The following is a 16,118-nucleotide window of genomic DNA, read 5'->3' on the forward strand; positions in this document are numbered from 1 at the left end:
TCAGGAATGCCTGATGAGGGGGGGAATACCGGAACATGAAGGTAAGCATCCTTTATGTCCAGGGACACCATCCAATCCCCCCCCCCCCTCCAGGCTGGCGATGACCGCCCTGAGTGATTCCATTTTTAACTTGAACCTCTTCAAGTACAGGTTCAGGGATTTTAGGTTTAAAATGGGTCTGACCGAACCATCCGGTTTCGGGACCACAAACAGGATTGAGTAATATCCCTCTCCTTGCTGGAAATGAGGAACTGTGACAATCACCTGTTGAATATACAATTTTTGGATTGCTGCCAACACTAGCTCCCTCTCTGACGGGGAAGCTGGCAGAGCAGATTCGAAAAACCGGCGAGGAGGCAAGTCTTCGAATTCCAGCCTGTATCCTTGAGAAACAATCTCTAATGCCCAGGGATCCACCTGCGAGTGAACCCAGACGTGGCTGAGAAACCGAAGACGAGCCCCCACTAGATCTGCCTCCCCCCGGGAAGCCCCAGCGTCATGCGGTGGACTTTGCAGACGCAGGGGAGGACTTTTGCTCTTGGGAACCAGCTGTGTGCAGCTTCTTTCCCCTGCCTTTCCCTCTGGCAACAAAGGATGATCACCATACCTTTTGTTTTTATTGGAACGAAAGGACTGCATTTGATAATGAGGTGCCTTTTTTGTATGCTGCGGGGGGACATAAGGTAAGAAATTCGACTTACCAGCCGTACCAGTAGAGACAAGGTCCGAGAGGCCGTCTCCAAACAACTCCTCCCCTTTGTAAGGCAAGGACTCCATATGCCGCTTTGAATCGGCGTCTCCCGTCCACAAGAGCCGCCTAGCAGAAATAGACATAGCATTTATTCTGGAGCTTAATAAACAAATGTCTCTCTGAGCATCTCTCATATACAAGGCAGCATCTCTGATATGCTCTATGGTCATTTGAATGGCATCCCTATCTAAGGTGTCAATCTCCGTAGATAAGGAATCTGCCCATGCCACAACCGCACTACAAACCCAGGTCGACGCCATAGCCGGTCTAACAATAGTACCTGAATGAGTGTAAATGTGCTTCATGGTAATTTCCTGCCTGCGATCATCAGGATCCTTGAGGGAAGCAGTATCCTGAGAAGCCAGTGCCACCTTTTTGGACAAGCGTGTCAGCGCCTTGTCTACTTTAGGCGAAGATTCCCATCGTATCCTATCCGTTTGTGGAAAAGGATATGCCATAAGAATCCTTTTGGGAACTTGTGGTCTCCTATACAGAGATTCCCAAGCCTTTTCGCACAATTCACTCAGTTCAAATGAGGACGGAAAGGTGACTTCAGGCTTTTTCCCTTTATACATGTGTACCCTCGTGTCAGGGACAGGGGGTTCCTCAGTAATATGCAAAACCTCTTTAATGGCAATAATAATGTACCGAATACCTTTTGCCACCCTCGGCTGTAATTTTGCATCTTCATAGTCGACACTAGAGTCAGTATCCGTGTCATGGTTCTGGGATATGTTGCGCTTCTGAGACCCCGAAGGACCTGGTGCCCCAGGCACAGGCATGCACCGGCTACCTGACTGATCCCTAGCTTCTGCCTTGTCTAACCTTTTATGCAATAGATGGACATTTGCATTCAAGACATTCAGCATATCCACCCATTCCGGTGTCGGCGTTGCCGACGGCGACATGACATTCAAGCACTCCCCCTCCACATTAAGCGAGCCTTCCTCGTCAAACATGTCGACACACGTGTACCGACACTTCACACACACAGGGAACCTCTTTTCTGAAGACAGTATCCCCTTCAAGGCCCTTTGGAGAGACAGAGAGAGAGTATGCCAGCACACACCCCAGCGCAATGACCCTGGAGACCAACACAAAATGTTTTTCCCCCTGCCGTGCTGTATAATATGTTATCCGCCAATTATGTGCCCCCCCCTCCCTCTCTTTTAAACACCCCTTCACCGTGTGTAAGCAGGGGAGAGTCCGGGGAGCTTCCTCTCAGTGGTGCAGTGTAGAGAAAATGGCGCTGGTGAGTGCTGAGGGAGAAGCCCCGCCCCCTCGGCGGCGGGCTTCTGTCCCGCTCAAACTTACTAAAATATGGCGGGGGCTCTTTTATATACATGTACAGTGCCCACCTGTACATGTATACTGTCTTTTGCCATAATAGAGGTGTTATATTGCTGCCCAGGGCGCCCTCCCCCCCTCCCCTGCGCCCTTACAGTGACCGGAGTATGTGAGGTGTATGGGAGCAATGACGCACAGCTGCAGTGCTGTGCGTTACCTCAGTGAAGCTGAAGGCTTCTGCCGCCTGACGTCTTCTGACTTCGGTTTTTCTGGCTGTGAGGAGAACGGCGGCGCGGCTCTGGGGGTGGAGGCCCAGTAAGAACCTGTGTTCACCCCCTCTCGAGCTAATGGTGTCCAGTAGCCGAGGAAGCAGAGCCTATCTTTGACAAGAAGGTCTGCCCCTCTCTCCTCAGTCCCTCGATGCAGGGAGCCTGTTGCCAGCAGTGCTCCCTGTAAAAAAGTAGAAAAAAATCCAAACAAAAATGCTTCTAGGCAGAGAACTCAGGAGAGCTCTCTGCAGTGCACCCATCCTGCTCTGGGCACAGTGTAAAACTGAGGTCTGGAGGAGGGGCATAGAGGGAGGAGCCAGTGCACACCCAGAGTCCAAAGCTTTCTTAAAGTGCCCTATCTCCTGCGGAGCCCGTCTATTCCCCATGGTACTTACGGAGTCCCAGCATCCTCAAGGACGTTAGAGAAATCAACTTAATAGCCTCCAAAAGATCAGGAACATCCACATGTGAACTACCCTCCCCATCAGCAGTATCTGTGTCAGAATCTGTGGGGTCAGTGTAAGTGCCATCTTCATCAGACGAGGTGTCAGTGACAGCAGTGGAATGTGAGGAGACGAGCGCTCACTTAGAGGACCTCTTGGACTTAGGCGAGCGTTGGTCAGACTTTTTAGTAGTCAGGGACTGGTTCAACTTCTTCAATTGAGCAGATAAATTGTCCGCCCACGGCGGGTTAGCTGCAGGGACCACATACGGTTGTGCCGGCATAGGGGGTCCCATAGGGGGTGTTAATTTATTAACTAGCGTATGCAGAAGCGTGGAAAAAGCAGCCCACGGTGGGTCATTATGGACCTCCGTTGCCACAGTCCCACTGGGGGGCAAGGAGCCCCCAGAACCAGAGCCCACAGCTGCTATATTCTCCCCATATAGATCTGTGGCTTCAGGAACACCGGCAGTGTGTTCCGCCCCAGAACCGTTACCTTCAGAAGCAGACATGATATAACTTGCAGTATTAGGTAACAGTACAATTGGCAGCAGCACAATACCTCTTACCCAAACCCCTGCGCAGTGTAGTCAGCACAAGCAGAGATATAGGAGAGATATGGTGACTAAAATCACAGAGACAAATACGTATTAAAGTTTATCTTGTGAAATCCTATATAAATATAAAACCTGATGCACCAAGCCCCCTCAGGTTATAGAATATAGGGATAGCAAGTTGAGTGAGAGACACGAAATGGAAACCACCCAGCAATCTAATGCACACACATATAGTCACAGTTGTACAATGCAGAGGTTATTACTAACAATAATACTGCACTGGACCAGCTTATATAGCTATGTAGACAATAGATATAACACTGCACAGTAAGAACTGGATGTATATCACAGGGTAATTGTACTAGAAACCCTGACTAAATGCACTCTTTCTTAACTAACACTGTCTAATAAGCAGGTAGAATACTTAAGTGTCATGTAAAGTCACAGCGCTGACAACCAGGCGGCTTTACACAGGAGGATTTGCCTAAGCAGTCCCAGGAACAGTGAAGCTGAGAGATAATGGCGCCCAGACACTGACAGGGAGTGAGAGACAGATATGCAGCTCCAGGGCGGGAATATTTGCGGGAAACGGCGACCTGGGGCTGGGGGAGGGGCTCCAGGTCTAAGCCTTATCCCCCTGCTGGCAAAACCACCGGGTACTGTGGGCTACTGTTAAAATGGTAGTAAGGGAAAACCTGACCTGCACCCATGCCCTGGTGATCTAGTGGGATCGCCTGCACGCGCGGCCCGCCTCCCACTGACCGCGCCGGATCGCAAGCGGGACCCACTCACCACCTCCCGAAGCACGGCCACGCAATCCCGGAGAGCCCCCGTCGTGTGTGCCTGACCATGGAAGAAAACCGGAGCCTCCTGCTGTAGTTACCCGGCAACCAGGGCTCGGGAGTGTACAGCGCCGCTGGGGAGAGATGGAGCTGCAGCAGTGAATGTCAAAAGACATATACACACTGCTGCTGCCCCTGAAGTCTTCACTTTTCTTCTAAAAAGCTCTTCTCAGGGCTGCCCAGAGCAGCCCCTCTGTTATGTGCCTGCTATCTGCGGCACCCACTACAAAACTGAGCTCCTGTGCAGGGAGGCGGGGTTATAGAGGAGGCAGCGCTGTGCATTCTGGGAACAGTCAAAGCTTTTTAGCCAGTTGGTGCCTCGGATCAAGATCCTACTCTACACCACTATGTCTATCCTTGTGGAGACCAGTGTACCCCGCAGCAGAAATAGCATTTCATTCTTTTGACGCAGGGAAGGTTAGCTACACTTTCTTACTTTCAGTGAAGTAAGCCTCCTCAACCTGCACAGGTGTTGTATCAGTAATATTCAACACATCCCTAATGGCCTCTATTATCAACTGTACCCCTTTTGCAAGAGATGCTGCCCCCCTCTCAACACATCCCCATCACCAGTGTCAGAATCGGTATCCGTGTCGTCTTGCATAATCTGTGCTAGAGCACGTTTTTGGGAATATACAGCGGGGGAGGGGGGCCTGAGGTAACAGAACTGAACCAGACTGCCGTAGAGTTCTGTAAAGCCTGAGTTGTAGACTCATTCTGTGCAACCCTAGTAGAAATCATAGAATTGATAGAGGATAACCACTCAGGCTCCCTTGCTGGTATCTGTGCTAAAACAGTGCAATCCTGATTACATGGAATGGGATCATCCTGAGAGGACATATCCTCTGCAGCATATGACACAGAGTCCCTGGACATAGCTTAATGAAGACCACAGACACTACACACACAGGGGAGGGCAGACTGAGTTTCACCCACAAGAATGGCAAGAGACACACAGAAATTGGAGCCAATCCACACACAGCGCTTTTTAGGTAAAGGGAGACCCCCAACCAGCACTGACTGTGCACCTTAATAGGTTACACAGCCTGTATACAGCTTCCCCCCTTTCCCTTCTACAACCCCCTGGTACCGTGAGAGATAGCTGGAGTTGTTCTGAAGGGACTTGCTCTTCACTGACAGCGTTGTGTAGGCAGGAAAATAGCGCTGAACCCTGCTGGGTCTGCTCTGAAAAGCTCCGCCCCCCAAATGGCGCTGTCTTCCCGCTCTTCATAGGATTATACTGGCCTGAGGAATTATGCTGGTAGAGATCCCGACAGGCTGTGTGACCAGTGTAGTCACTGGCTCAGGGCGCCCCTCACAGCGCCTCACTATGTACCGCTGAGCCCCAGAGCGCAGTTAGTACTGCACTCCATACCCCGTTGCCGCCATCTTCACACCGACCCCTGCTTGCTAGGGGGGTTGGTGACTCACTCGTCACCAATCTTCTGGCTCTGTAAGGGGGTGGCGGCATGCTGCTGGGGTGAGCAATCCCCTGTGGCGGGGAACGATCAATCCCCTCAGGAGCTCAGTCTCCTGTCAGAGTAAGTGGCTCAGACCCCCCAGGGCAGACACTACTCCCACCCCCTTAGTCCCACTAAGCAGGGAGGCTGTTGCCAGCAGCCTCCCTGTAAAATAATAAACTCTTAAAAAAAAAAAATTTCTAAAGAAGCTCTGTAGAGCTTCCCTAGCTGTGACCGGCTCCTCCGGGAACATTTTCTAAACTGAGTCTGGTAGGAGGGGTATAGAGGGAGGAGCCAGCCCACACTCTCAAACTCTTAAAGTGCCAATGGCTTCTGGTTGACCAGTCTATACCCCATGGTACTAATGTGGACCCCAGCATCCTCTAGGATGCAAGAGAAATGTCGGCACCTCTGCAGTGACAGTGCTAGGTGCTGCACTGTGACATTATTGTGCAGTGCCCGGCACCTGTCACTAAAGAGGGAGCCAGCAGTGCAACTAGAATCTCTGGTGCCAGCCCAGCATCTCCAGGAATGACCTTTTGACCCTGTCGACCTTTTGTACTGTCTACATTTTCCGTGTCGACTTTCTGACCTTGTTGACCTAATGTCTAACATGTGGCGTCCATCTATTGACCGTCTAACTAGACTCTGTATTTATCATCCCACACCTTTCTGGCTAGTACTGTGAAGGAAAAGAATGTCCACATTTATAAAAATAAATGAATAAAAGAGACGCTCCTGCAATAGTGACATTCTCTTGGAACTATGCAAGTAATGGCTGTTTTGCTTTCCTGTAACAATAAAACAGTTACAGTACTTGCATTAACTTAATGTCTGATACTGGCTATAAGTCATTGTGTTTTAAATGTAATTAAATATTAAAGGGCAATTCACATTTGTACCCAGATGTCACAAGGTAAAGTTTATCTTTTTAACAAGGACTTTGATCCCAGGAGATAACAGCTTAGACTGATTTTGGTTTGCTCACCTTAAACAGGAGACTGTGCCAAACACAGCCCCTGCTGCCATGCCTACTGTAAAACCCATCATGAAGCCCATCTTTACTTTGTCAAAACATCTGGGCTGTGACTGCCCGTAGGGCCCACCAACTGCGACCGGCATCTGTAAGAGATAACATGTATACTTTCTTTAGCTTGGCTTCATAGTAGATGGTTCAGTCCCATAAGCCCAACATTCAAACCGTGCCCTATCAACATGTATAATTATCTACTAGTATGCTGCCTTCAGCACACTACCTCATTGGTTCCCAAATTCGGTCCACAAGGACCCCCAACAGTTCACGTTTTCCAGGTTGCCTCACAGAATCACAAGTGAAATACTTAACTACACCTGTGGATCTTTTAATGTGTCGGTGAGTAATGAATACACATGTGCACCTGCTAGGTTACATGGAAAACATGAACTGTTGGGGGTCCTTGAGGACCGAGTTTGGGAACCGCTGCTCTAAATTATCAATCACGCCGTTTCAAAGTAAGGGGTCTATTTACTAAGCCCTGGATGGAGATAAAGTTGCTGGAGACAAAGTAACAGCCAACCAGATCCTAACTGCTATGCCACAGGCTGTGTTTGAAAAATGGCAGTTAGGAGCTGATTGGCTAGTACTTTATCTCCATCCAAGGCTTAGTAAATAGACCCCTAAGTGCTTTATGTGTGGCACTCGCATCAAACCAAATCCTAATTTTTCCATTCCACATAAACTCAACTGAACCACTCTCCAAATCTATATTATAAAATCAACGGTGGATATAAATGATCTCATCACATTGGCATGTAATGCCAGTTGGCAAGAACTATGACCTTTCATAGTGTCAGTGATGTTACAGCATCACACATATACAGTCTCCCAACACTTACTTCCCATACTTACTTAGTGTTCATTCTAGCACCCTGCACCTTTCAAAATCCGTGCAGTTCCTCTTTCCTGCCTGGGGTGTCGCTCTCTGCTGTGGTGCTTCTCAGCACACTCTGATCTATTACTCAATGCTGTGATACAGACCTGTGTGTGCCGAGAAGCACCAGAGCAGAGAGCGACACCCCAGGAAGGGAAGAGGAACTGCACTGGATTTGAAAGGTGCAGGGTGCTAGAATGAACACTACTTACCGTACTCATCATATACCCCCTCATGATGAAAACAGACACTCCTTAAAATCAATAAACAATATCACAATATTATCCACAACCAAAACAGTATAGAACATGATTTATTCAACATGTGGCCACCCAGTTGCTGCTACACATTCCAGAATACCCTCCCACAGTTTTGCTATTAAAGCACATTAAAATTGTGGCAGGGAATGCTTGTATTTGTAGCTCCACAGCAGCTTGAGGGCCACATGTTGAATACCCCTCCCTGGTACATAAAAAATGAAAGTCAAATTGTGACCAAAATGATGGCATCCTTTCGGTGTTGGTGTGCATGGCTTATTTTAAACAACAAAATATCCACAAATGAAGCACCCTGCCACTTTACCCCAGCCCACTAAGCAAACACTAAATAATTGTACCAACTCTCCATAAAGTTAAAAAGTCCATTCCAGACACACACGTTAGTGAGTGCAGCGACATGTATGTCTAGAGTAGGGCCTAATCAATGTTTCTATGCAATGCTGATGTTCACACAACTGAGCAATTATCGCGCATGCGCCAAAATACCTTTGAGTGGTCGCTCGCACAGACAATTTCAACATACAGCGATTCACAGTAAGAGACCATTTGGGGCGGGGGGAGGAGGGCGTAATGGGGTGTGGCAGCAAAAACGTAGGCAAGTCCCGCCTTTTTGGGGCGAGAATCTGCCTTCAGCCGAGATCATGTATGTAGAGAAACATGGGGACCGCGTCGCTACTGCTGCATCCAGTCTACTAAGGAAATATATGTTCCCCGTTATTACGTAGATGCTCCAGTCGGAGTCTATATTCTTTTCTGGGTGGCAGCTACACTTGCTATAATTAGCAAGTCCATAGCCAGTAAAATCACAATCCAGTAGGCTTTTCCGTAAAAACATGAATTAGGCCCACAGTGTTCAGTCGGCATGACAAATGGAACTGAAGGGGAGGTACTGATGTCTTCAAAAAGGAGTGACAGAGGGGAGAAGAGCAAAAAACAGAGGGTAAGGAGAGGGGGAAACAGCGCAGAACAGAGGAGGGATGAACAGAGAGGAGACAAGAGACAGCATAGTGGAAGAGAACAAAAAAAATAAAGGGAGAGATGGTGAAGAGATACAGAGGAAGAAAAAGAAAGGAGAGTAATGAACAAACGGGGGAGAGCGCGGGGGTGAAAAACAGGGTGGAGCTCTGCATAGAGAAAAAAAGCCTAACTATACTTATCTCTTACAGTATTTGCAACGGTCATGTCATTTTGCAGACAGCAGCATGAGACCGTGCCGGAGACAGACCACAACTAGAAATGGCCATCGAAGGTTAGAAACCGTTGATGGTCTGATGGTGAGTGTTCACAATTTATGGGCTACCACCTATGGTAAAACATCCGTAAACCGATTAGGTGAGCAACATCACACTATCGTATGTGCATAGCCTAACATTCAATGGCTAATTTATGGTGGTCCTCACTACCCACAGCTTCTCAGGAAAGAGTGCAGTAGTAACAGCAGCCGGGCTTTAAGCCTAGTGCACACTGTGCATATCAGGTAAACACTCCAGGGGGTCGATTCTATTCGGCAACTAATGAATAGCGCCGGGAATTAGCTCCCGACGCTATTCAATTCAGCAACTAATTACCGGCAATTGTTGGGAATTCTTCTCTCATCCCCGGGGGATGAGAAGAGAAACCCGACAAAAGTGCTGCCTCGCGGCCGGCGCAAGGCTGATTCTGTCGGGAATCAGCCTCGCGCCAGGGAGTTAAGTCGGAGAATGCCCGTTCTCCCGACAATTCAACCTGTTTTGTCGGCGAGAACGGGCCATCGCCGACGTAACTAGTTGCTCAATTGAATAGCGTCGGGAGCTAATTCCCGGCGCTATTCATTAGTTGCCGAATAGAATCGACCCCCTTGAAGTGATTATCTGATCAGTGTGTACTTTCTTCAATGCGACTGGAAGGTTGAGCATCTCAACAATTGCATAGGTGTGTAACTTGAATGGATCTCACCCCGAAACACCTCTCTTGATCTTGTAATGCAACTGAGAAGTGAAGGGGGTGGGTGGGTGAGGGAGGGAGGGGGGGGGGGGGGGGGGGGTCTGTGACAGCTGTCACTGGGGCACCTATTGCAGTTTTGACCCCATCCCCGGACCATACGCAGAGGGTGTAATTTCTCCCTCCTCTCCATCCCCATCTCCCCAGTGACTGCTGACACAGATGCGCTCTTCAATGTCTAGGGTGGCAGTGTGTGCTGCAGGAAGCCGCTGTTTTTTTTTTTTTTTTTTTTTAGCAAATCCCATGTAGCCAGCTTTACATTGATACACCTCATTACCTTTGAGAGACATATAAAGTCTAGTTGCCCATAGCAACCAGTTATTCGCTACCTAGTCGATTCTATAAAATAATAATAATTAGAAGTTCTCCACTTTCTCTCTGAAGTAAGGAATGACATCTCCAAGCTTCCAAACAACAGGCTTCCCTGCACTGTGTAACTTGTGTAGAACAGTAGGGCACAGTGGGGATGGTTGGGGGGATTGCACGGCCCGAGTGTCGGTTTGTCCTCAGCGGTATGCGCCCTCTGCTGCCCCCTCCCCAGTACATGTGTCCCTGCCCTGCTAGACCCGCTCTCACCTCTGCTGCCTCCCGCTATCTCACACGCCCTCACTCCGGCTCCCAGTGTACCCTGTCCTGTACTGTGCAATGTCGGCTCGGGCGTGCGGCTCCGGGCTGCAGCTTTCTGATGACGCTGCGGCCTCTCTCCCCTCCCTTTCCGGAAGCTGGTACCCGGCCCCCCTCGTCCTCCTCCTCCTCCTCCTCCCACCCGCGGTCACACACCGCCCACAGCCAGACGCCGTTACGCCACAACAACACGCCGGGTAGCTGCTGGCTGTGTCCGCGGTACATCATGCTGTGCAGGGCGGCGCTCAGGAGCCTGCTTGCGGCGGGGAACTGCAGGAAAGCGCTCGGTGTCCGGGCCAGTCATGTGGAGAGTACAGGTACTGTGTCTAGGCCTCGGCCTGGAGGATGACAAGGGAGCTGCTGTACAGTGTGTGCTGCTGGGAGATGCTCTGCCGCTAGCCAGCCCACTGGGCGACAGTAACGGGGTACTATGGGCTGGTGCATGCCAAAGTCGGGGTAAAAGTCTGCCTATCTTAACTACTGTAGGTGACGGTGTACTGTACACCATGATGTTAACTTTTATCAAAATCGGGACTACAGTGTATGGGGATAGTGACATGTGCCAGCCTCTGCTCTGTTATGTAACCCTGTTATGTAACCCACTGTAAGACGCCACATGTGCCAGCAGATGCCTTCTGCTTCCCCCAAGGTGACAGCTCTGCGTGATACCTATAGACAAATAATTACATATAATATTCCTGGCATAGGAAGAAATGTGGGTCATGTGGTCCTCTTCTAATCTGTTGCAACATTTGTTGACCTGGTACTTCTGTTATTTTTATTCTGTATAAAGCACACTTGTGCCTGCCCTATACATCAGTGTGCTGCCTCGGGATGTCCCTACTTTTACTGAAAGGATTTAACATTTAAATACGTGTTTTATTTTTACGCTGTTACTTGCATTTACAAAAAAATAAAAAAAATTACATACATACTCACTCTCCAAGTCCGGCACTCCTAGGTAGTCAGCTCTCTGCTTACATGCTCCGGTGCCCTCCTTCCAAGCCCTGCGGTCTGTATATGCAATGAGGATAAATAATGGCGGCACTCAGAACGGTGAAAAAGGCTGGTGTTTACTTTATCTACGTTTCGGGGTACGAAGCACCGTCATCAGGCGCGCGCACACACTTTATTTTAGGCAGAGGCCACCACTTAGTATATCTAGCCCCATGTGTTCATATACTGTTGTATGGAAAAATATTGGTACTCGTGTAAATTTGCATGTCTTATTGAATATAACGGAAATTAAGTTAACCTCTACTTTCAGGGTAGATGTGACTTCATTGTGCACATTCATTTATTCACATAATTTAGCAGCTTTAGGTCTAATTACTAGTAGGCCCTACACACTGGCCGATATTCCTCAAAGATATGAACGATCTCGTTCATTATTGAACGAGATACCGTTCATATCTTTGAGTGTGGAGTCACCAGCGATGAATGATGCGCGGCTCCCCGTCGACTGTGCAGGGAGCCGGGTGACGGGGGGAATGAAGTAACGCCACTCCCCCCATCACTGCCCCCTGCCGCCGGGTCGCCCGTCTGCTGTATCCGCCGTCGGGCAGCTCGGCGGCGGATCTTTAAATGTGTAGGGCTCATAAGCCTTGGATGGAGATACTTTATCTCCGTCCAATTTATCAGCCAATCGGCTCCTAACTGACATTTTTCAACCCAGTGCTGATTGCGATTGCCACAGAGATAAAAAATTAATAATTTTAATTAATTCTTATAAGTCCTTCACAGTTTATTTTAAAGTAGGTTTTGTGTTAATGGAGGCGATTAAAATTGTTTTGCACGCCTGTTCTCCCAACTAAAGTGATGGGAGATTGCCGGGCACAATTGTATTATTTTTTTTTAATCGCACTGATCACGCCCAGTCAATCCAAATTTAGCCGTGTAAATCAGCTAAGTAAGACCATGTAAAACGCTGTGGAATATGTGTGCGCTATATAAATTACTGATAATAATAATAAGACCTAAGTGCTGGGCATGTCACGAAAAGTGCAGTTTGGCCGCCTAAACGAGTCACTTCGTACATTTCAGCTTGCCAGCACGGGGGACTGTGAGCTGAAATGCGTCTCCCCGTAGCTCAGAGCGCCCTAACGGAGCAACAATTGAATTGCTCAGTTGGGCGCCATCTAGTGGCAGCCGTGGGGAGAAACATTTGGATTCCTACCCCCCTTTGTGTTGCTAAACTATCCAATAATTTTTCAGCTTTAAGCTGGGTGCACACCTAATACATTCCGTGGCCTGCTATCGGGTGAATGGGCTGATGATTGTATTTGTGTCCATGCAGGTTTGTTGCAGGAGCGTCAAGAGCTTCTGCAATGGTCGGGAGGTTGCATCTTTTGTGCTGTTTAATATATGTTGTCACGACCTACCAAACCCATAGAATCCTGTGCACACTGAGTTTTCTCTAGCACAGTGTGTATGGGGGACACACATGGGGTCAATCCTGATACACAGTACTTGGCTGATCAGGAGCGATTACCTGAATGGCCAATTAATCGAAAATTAAAATGAATTATTATTGTTTTTTACTTCTTCACTAAGATTGCGTGTATGAGTAGCTTGACCAGAGTTGCTCAAACCTTTTGCATACACCTTAAGGTTTAAACAATAATCCAATCCCAAGCAACAATTGACTGTATACTTCATCCCATTGGGTTACCTGGGGTCCTGCATATATTCATGAGTTTTGACATGCACGGGGCACACACAGGGCCCGATTCAGGATGGATTGCAATTGTGCTAAAATCGCTATTTAGAGATTTCAGCACATGTGCATGCGCAAGGTCTTAAACTGCATTCTCTTCAAAACTCGGTTTAAGTCCTGGCGGTGACAGCGCATAGACGCCGCGTTTCATGGTCGTCAACGGACTTTTGGTGGGAGCGGTCCGGACAACATTGTAGCTGAACCCTGTGATTGTCAGATCGCCATTAAGTAAGCTTTAGGATGGAGTATGACATGTGATATTCTATCTACACAAAGCTGAAAATTACCCTAAAGCTGTACATACACCTAAAGATTTATCTGTCAAATGACAATTACCATTTGTTTCCAAACACTGGAAAACAGACACAAATGGTCAATCAGACAAATTGGTTAAATCCGTTTGATTTAACCAATTTGTCTGAACAACCTTTTTGTCAATTTTACGGCATTTAGAAGCATATGGTCAATTGGCATTTGCTCCAATACATTACCAGATTTTCATTCCAACCAGTCAGATCGGACAGGTAAACCTTTAGGTGTATGGTCAGCTTAACTAATATTCTTTGAACGGGATGTATACAAATGACCATTATCTCTCAGCTCCCTTGTCTCTCTAAGCTACTTGAGAGACTTGCCTACACTCGACTTACACACTTTCTTAACTCACACAATTTATAGGACCCACTTCAGTCAGGCTTCCATTACCAACACTCCACAGAGACAGCACTGACTAAAGTGGTTAATGATTTGGTCACTACGAAGTCTAAAGGCCATTACTCACTACTTATTCTTCTAGATCTATCTGCTGCATTTGACACTGTAGACCACTCTCTTCTCATACAGACACTACAATCCCTAGGTCTTAAAGACACAGCCCTTTCTTGGTTCCTATCCTACATATCTAATCTCTCCTTCAGTGTTCGCTTCTCTGAATCTACCTCCTCTTCACTACCTCTTTCAGTTGGAGTACCGCAAGGCTCAGTCTTGGGTCCCTGCTTTTCTCTTTCTGTACCTCATCTCTTGGTAAACTAATCAGCTATTTTCGATTTCAGTATCATCTGTACGCAGATGATACTCAGATATACCTATCCTCCCCTGATTTGTCCCTATCTGTACTGGGCCGTGTCACTGAATGCCTATCTACCATTTCATCTTGGATGACATCTCGCCACCTCAAACTTAATATTTCAAAGACCGAGTTAATTATATTTCAACCGGCCGATAGTAGTTACCAACCTGATATATCTATTACTGTTGAAAACTCGACTATCTACCCTACCCCACAAGCTCGCTGCCTAGGTGTCACCCTTGACTCTGATCTGTCCTTTGTTCCCCACATTCAATCTGTCTCAAAATCATGTTACATGCATCTAAAAAACATATCCAAAATACGACCATACCTTACACAAGACACTGCTAAAGCTCTAATCCATGCTCTCATTATCTCCCGCATTGATTATTGCAATAGTCTCCTAACTGGTCTTCCCAAAACGAGACTCTCACCATTACAATCCATTCTGAGTGCAGCTGCGAGGCTAATCTTCCTCGCTAGATGTTCATCGTCTGCAGATCCACTCTCAGTCCCTCCGTTGGTTACCTGTATTCTACCGTACTCAATATAAAATACTTTTACTCACACACAAGGCCATTAACCAAACTACACCAACGTACATCATGTCGCTCATCTCAAAATATCTCCCAGCCCGACCTCTTCGCTCTTCACAAGATCTGCGTCTCTAATCCACACTCATTACTCGCTCCCACTCATGATTGCAGGACTTTCATTGGGCTGCACCCACTCTGTGGAATGCCTTACCACGTACAATAAGACTCTCCTCTAGTCTCCTAACCTTCAAGCGTTCCCTGAAAACTCACCTCTTCAGGCAAGCGTATCAAATTTCAGAACCGCCCACATAACTTTCATAAACTTTTCTATCAAATTGCATCCACTCTGCACAGTCCTCACATATCCTCACATGTCTTCTCATCCTTCCTCTCGACACGGGTTCATCATTGCTGTATGACCATATCATACAGCCCACCAAGAACCTTTGCAATCTGGTGGACAACTATGCAATAGATAGCTCCTATCCTTGTGTATCCATGCCTATTTCCCTATAGATTGTAAGCAGGGCCTTCCTACCTCTGACTGTTTGTTATTACCCAGTTTTGTTACAGTTGTGCTCATAAGAATATGAATGATAACTCACAAACTTTTCTTTCACTCGTGGTTAGTGATTGGGTGATGCGATTTATTGTCAAACAACTGTTTACTCTTTTTAAATCATAATGACAACAGAAACTACCCAAATGACCCTGATTAAAAGTTTACATACCCTGGAGATTTTAGCCTGATAACATGCACACAAGTTGACACAAATGGGTTTGAATGGCTACTAAAGGTATCCATCCTCACCTGTGATCTGTTTGCTTGTAATCAGTGTGTGTGTATAAAAGGTCAGTGAGTTTCTGGACTCCTGAAAGACCCTTGCATCTTTCATCCAGTGCTGCACTGATATGTCTGGATTCTGAGTCATGGGGAAAGCAAAAGAATTGTCAAAGGATCTGCGGGAAAAGGTAATTGAACTGTATAAAACAGGAAAGGGATATAAAAAGATATCCAAGCAATTGAGAATGCCAATCAGCAGTGTTCAAACTCTAATTAAGAAGTGGAAAATGAGGGATTCTGTGGAAACCAAATCACGGTCGGGTAGACCAACAAAAATTTCAGCCACAACTGCCAGGAAACTTGTTCGGGATGCAAAGAAAAATCTGCAAATAACTTCAGCTGAAATACAGGACTCTCTGGAAAAAAAGTGGTGTCGTTGTTTCAAGATGCACAATAAGGAGGCATTTGAAGAAAAATGGGCTGCATGGTTGAGTCGCCAGAAGAAAGCCATTACTACGTAAATGCCACCAAGCATCCCACTTACAATACTCCAAACAGCACAGAGACAAGCCTCAAAACTTCTGGAACAAAGTCATTTGGAGTGATGAGACCA

General features: G+C 47.3%; 2 protein-coding genes across 2 annotated transcripts in view; one reads left to right on the forward strand and one right to left on the reverse strand.

Moving 5' to 3' along the window:
* The window catches only part of ROMO1 (reactive oxygen species modulator 1), a 30,907-nt gene extending 20,464 nt beyond the window's left edge, over nucleotides 1-10,443 (reverse strand). Inside the window, exons 1-2 of the mRNA XM_063960165.1 lie at nucleotides 10,353-10,443; nucleotides 6,597-6,730 (exon numbers count right to left, since the gene is read on the reverse strand). Of these exons, the coding sequence (XP_063816235.1) occupies nucleotides 6,597-6,730 (134 nt within the window). The 5' untranslated portion in view covers nucleotides 10,353-10,443. The remainder of the gene's footprint in view (nucleotides 1-6,596; nucleotides 6,731-10,352) is intronic.
* An 18-nt stretch (nucleotides 10,444-10,461) lies between these two features.
* The window catches only part of NFS1 (NFS1 cysteine desulfurase), a 78,325-nt gene continuing 72,668 nt past the window's right edge, over nucleotides 10,462-16,118 (forward strand). Inside the window, exon 1 of the mRNA XM_063960164.1 lies at nucleotides 10,462-10,717. Within this exon, the coding sequence (XP_063816234.1) occupies nucleotides 10,462-10,717 (256 nt within the window). The remainder of the gene's footprint in view (nucleotides 10,718-16,118) is intronic.

Source organism: Pseudophryne corroboree, chromosome 3, assembly GCF_028390025.1.
Source record: "Pseudophryne corroboree isolate aPseCor3 chromosome 3, aPseCor3.hap2, whole genome shotgun sequence".
In the NCBI taxonomy this organism is placed as follows: domain Eukaryota; kingdom Metazoa; phylum Chordata; class Amphibia; order Anura; family Myobatrachidae; genus Pseudophryne; species Pseudophryne corroboree.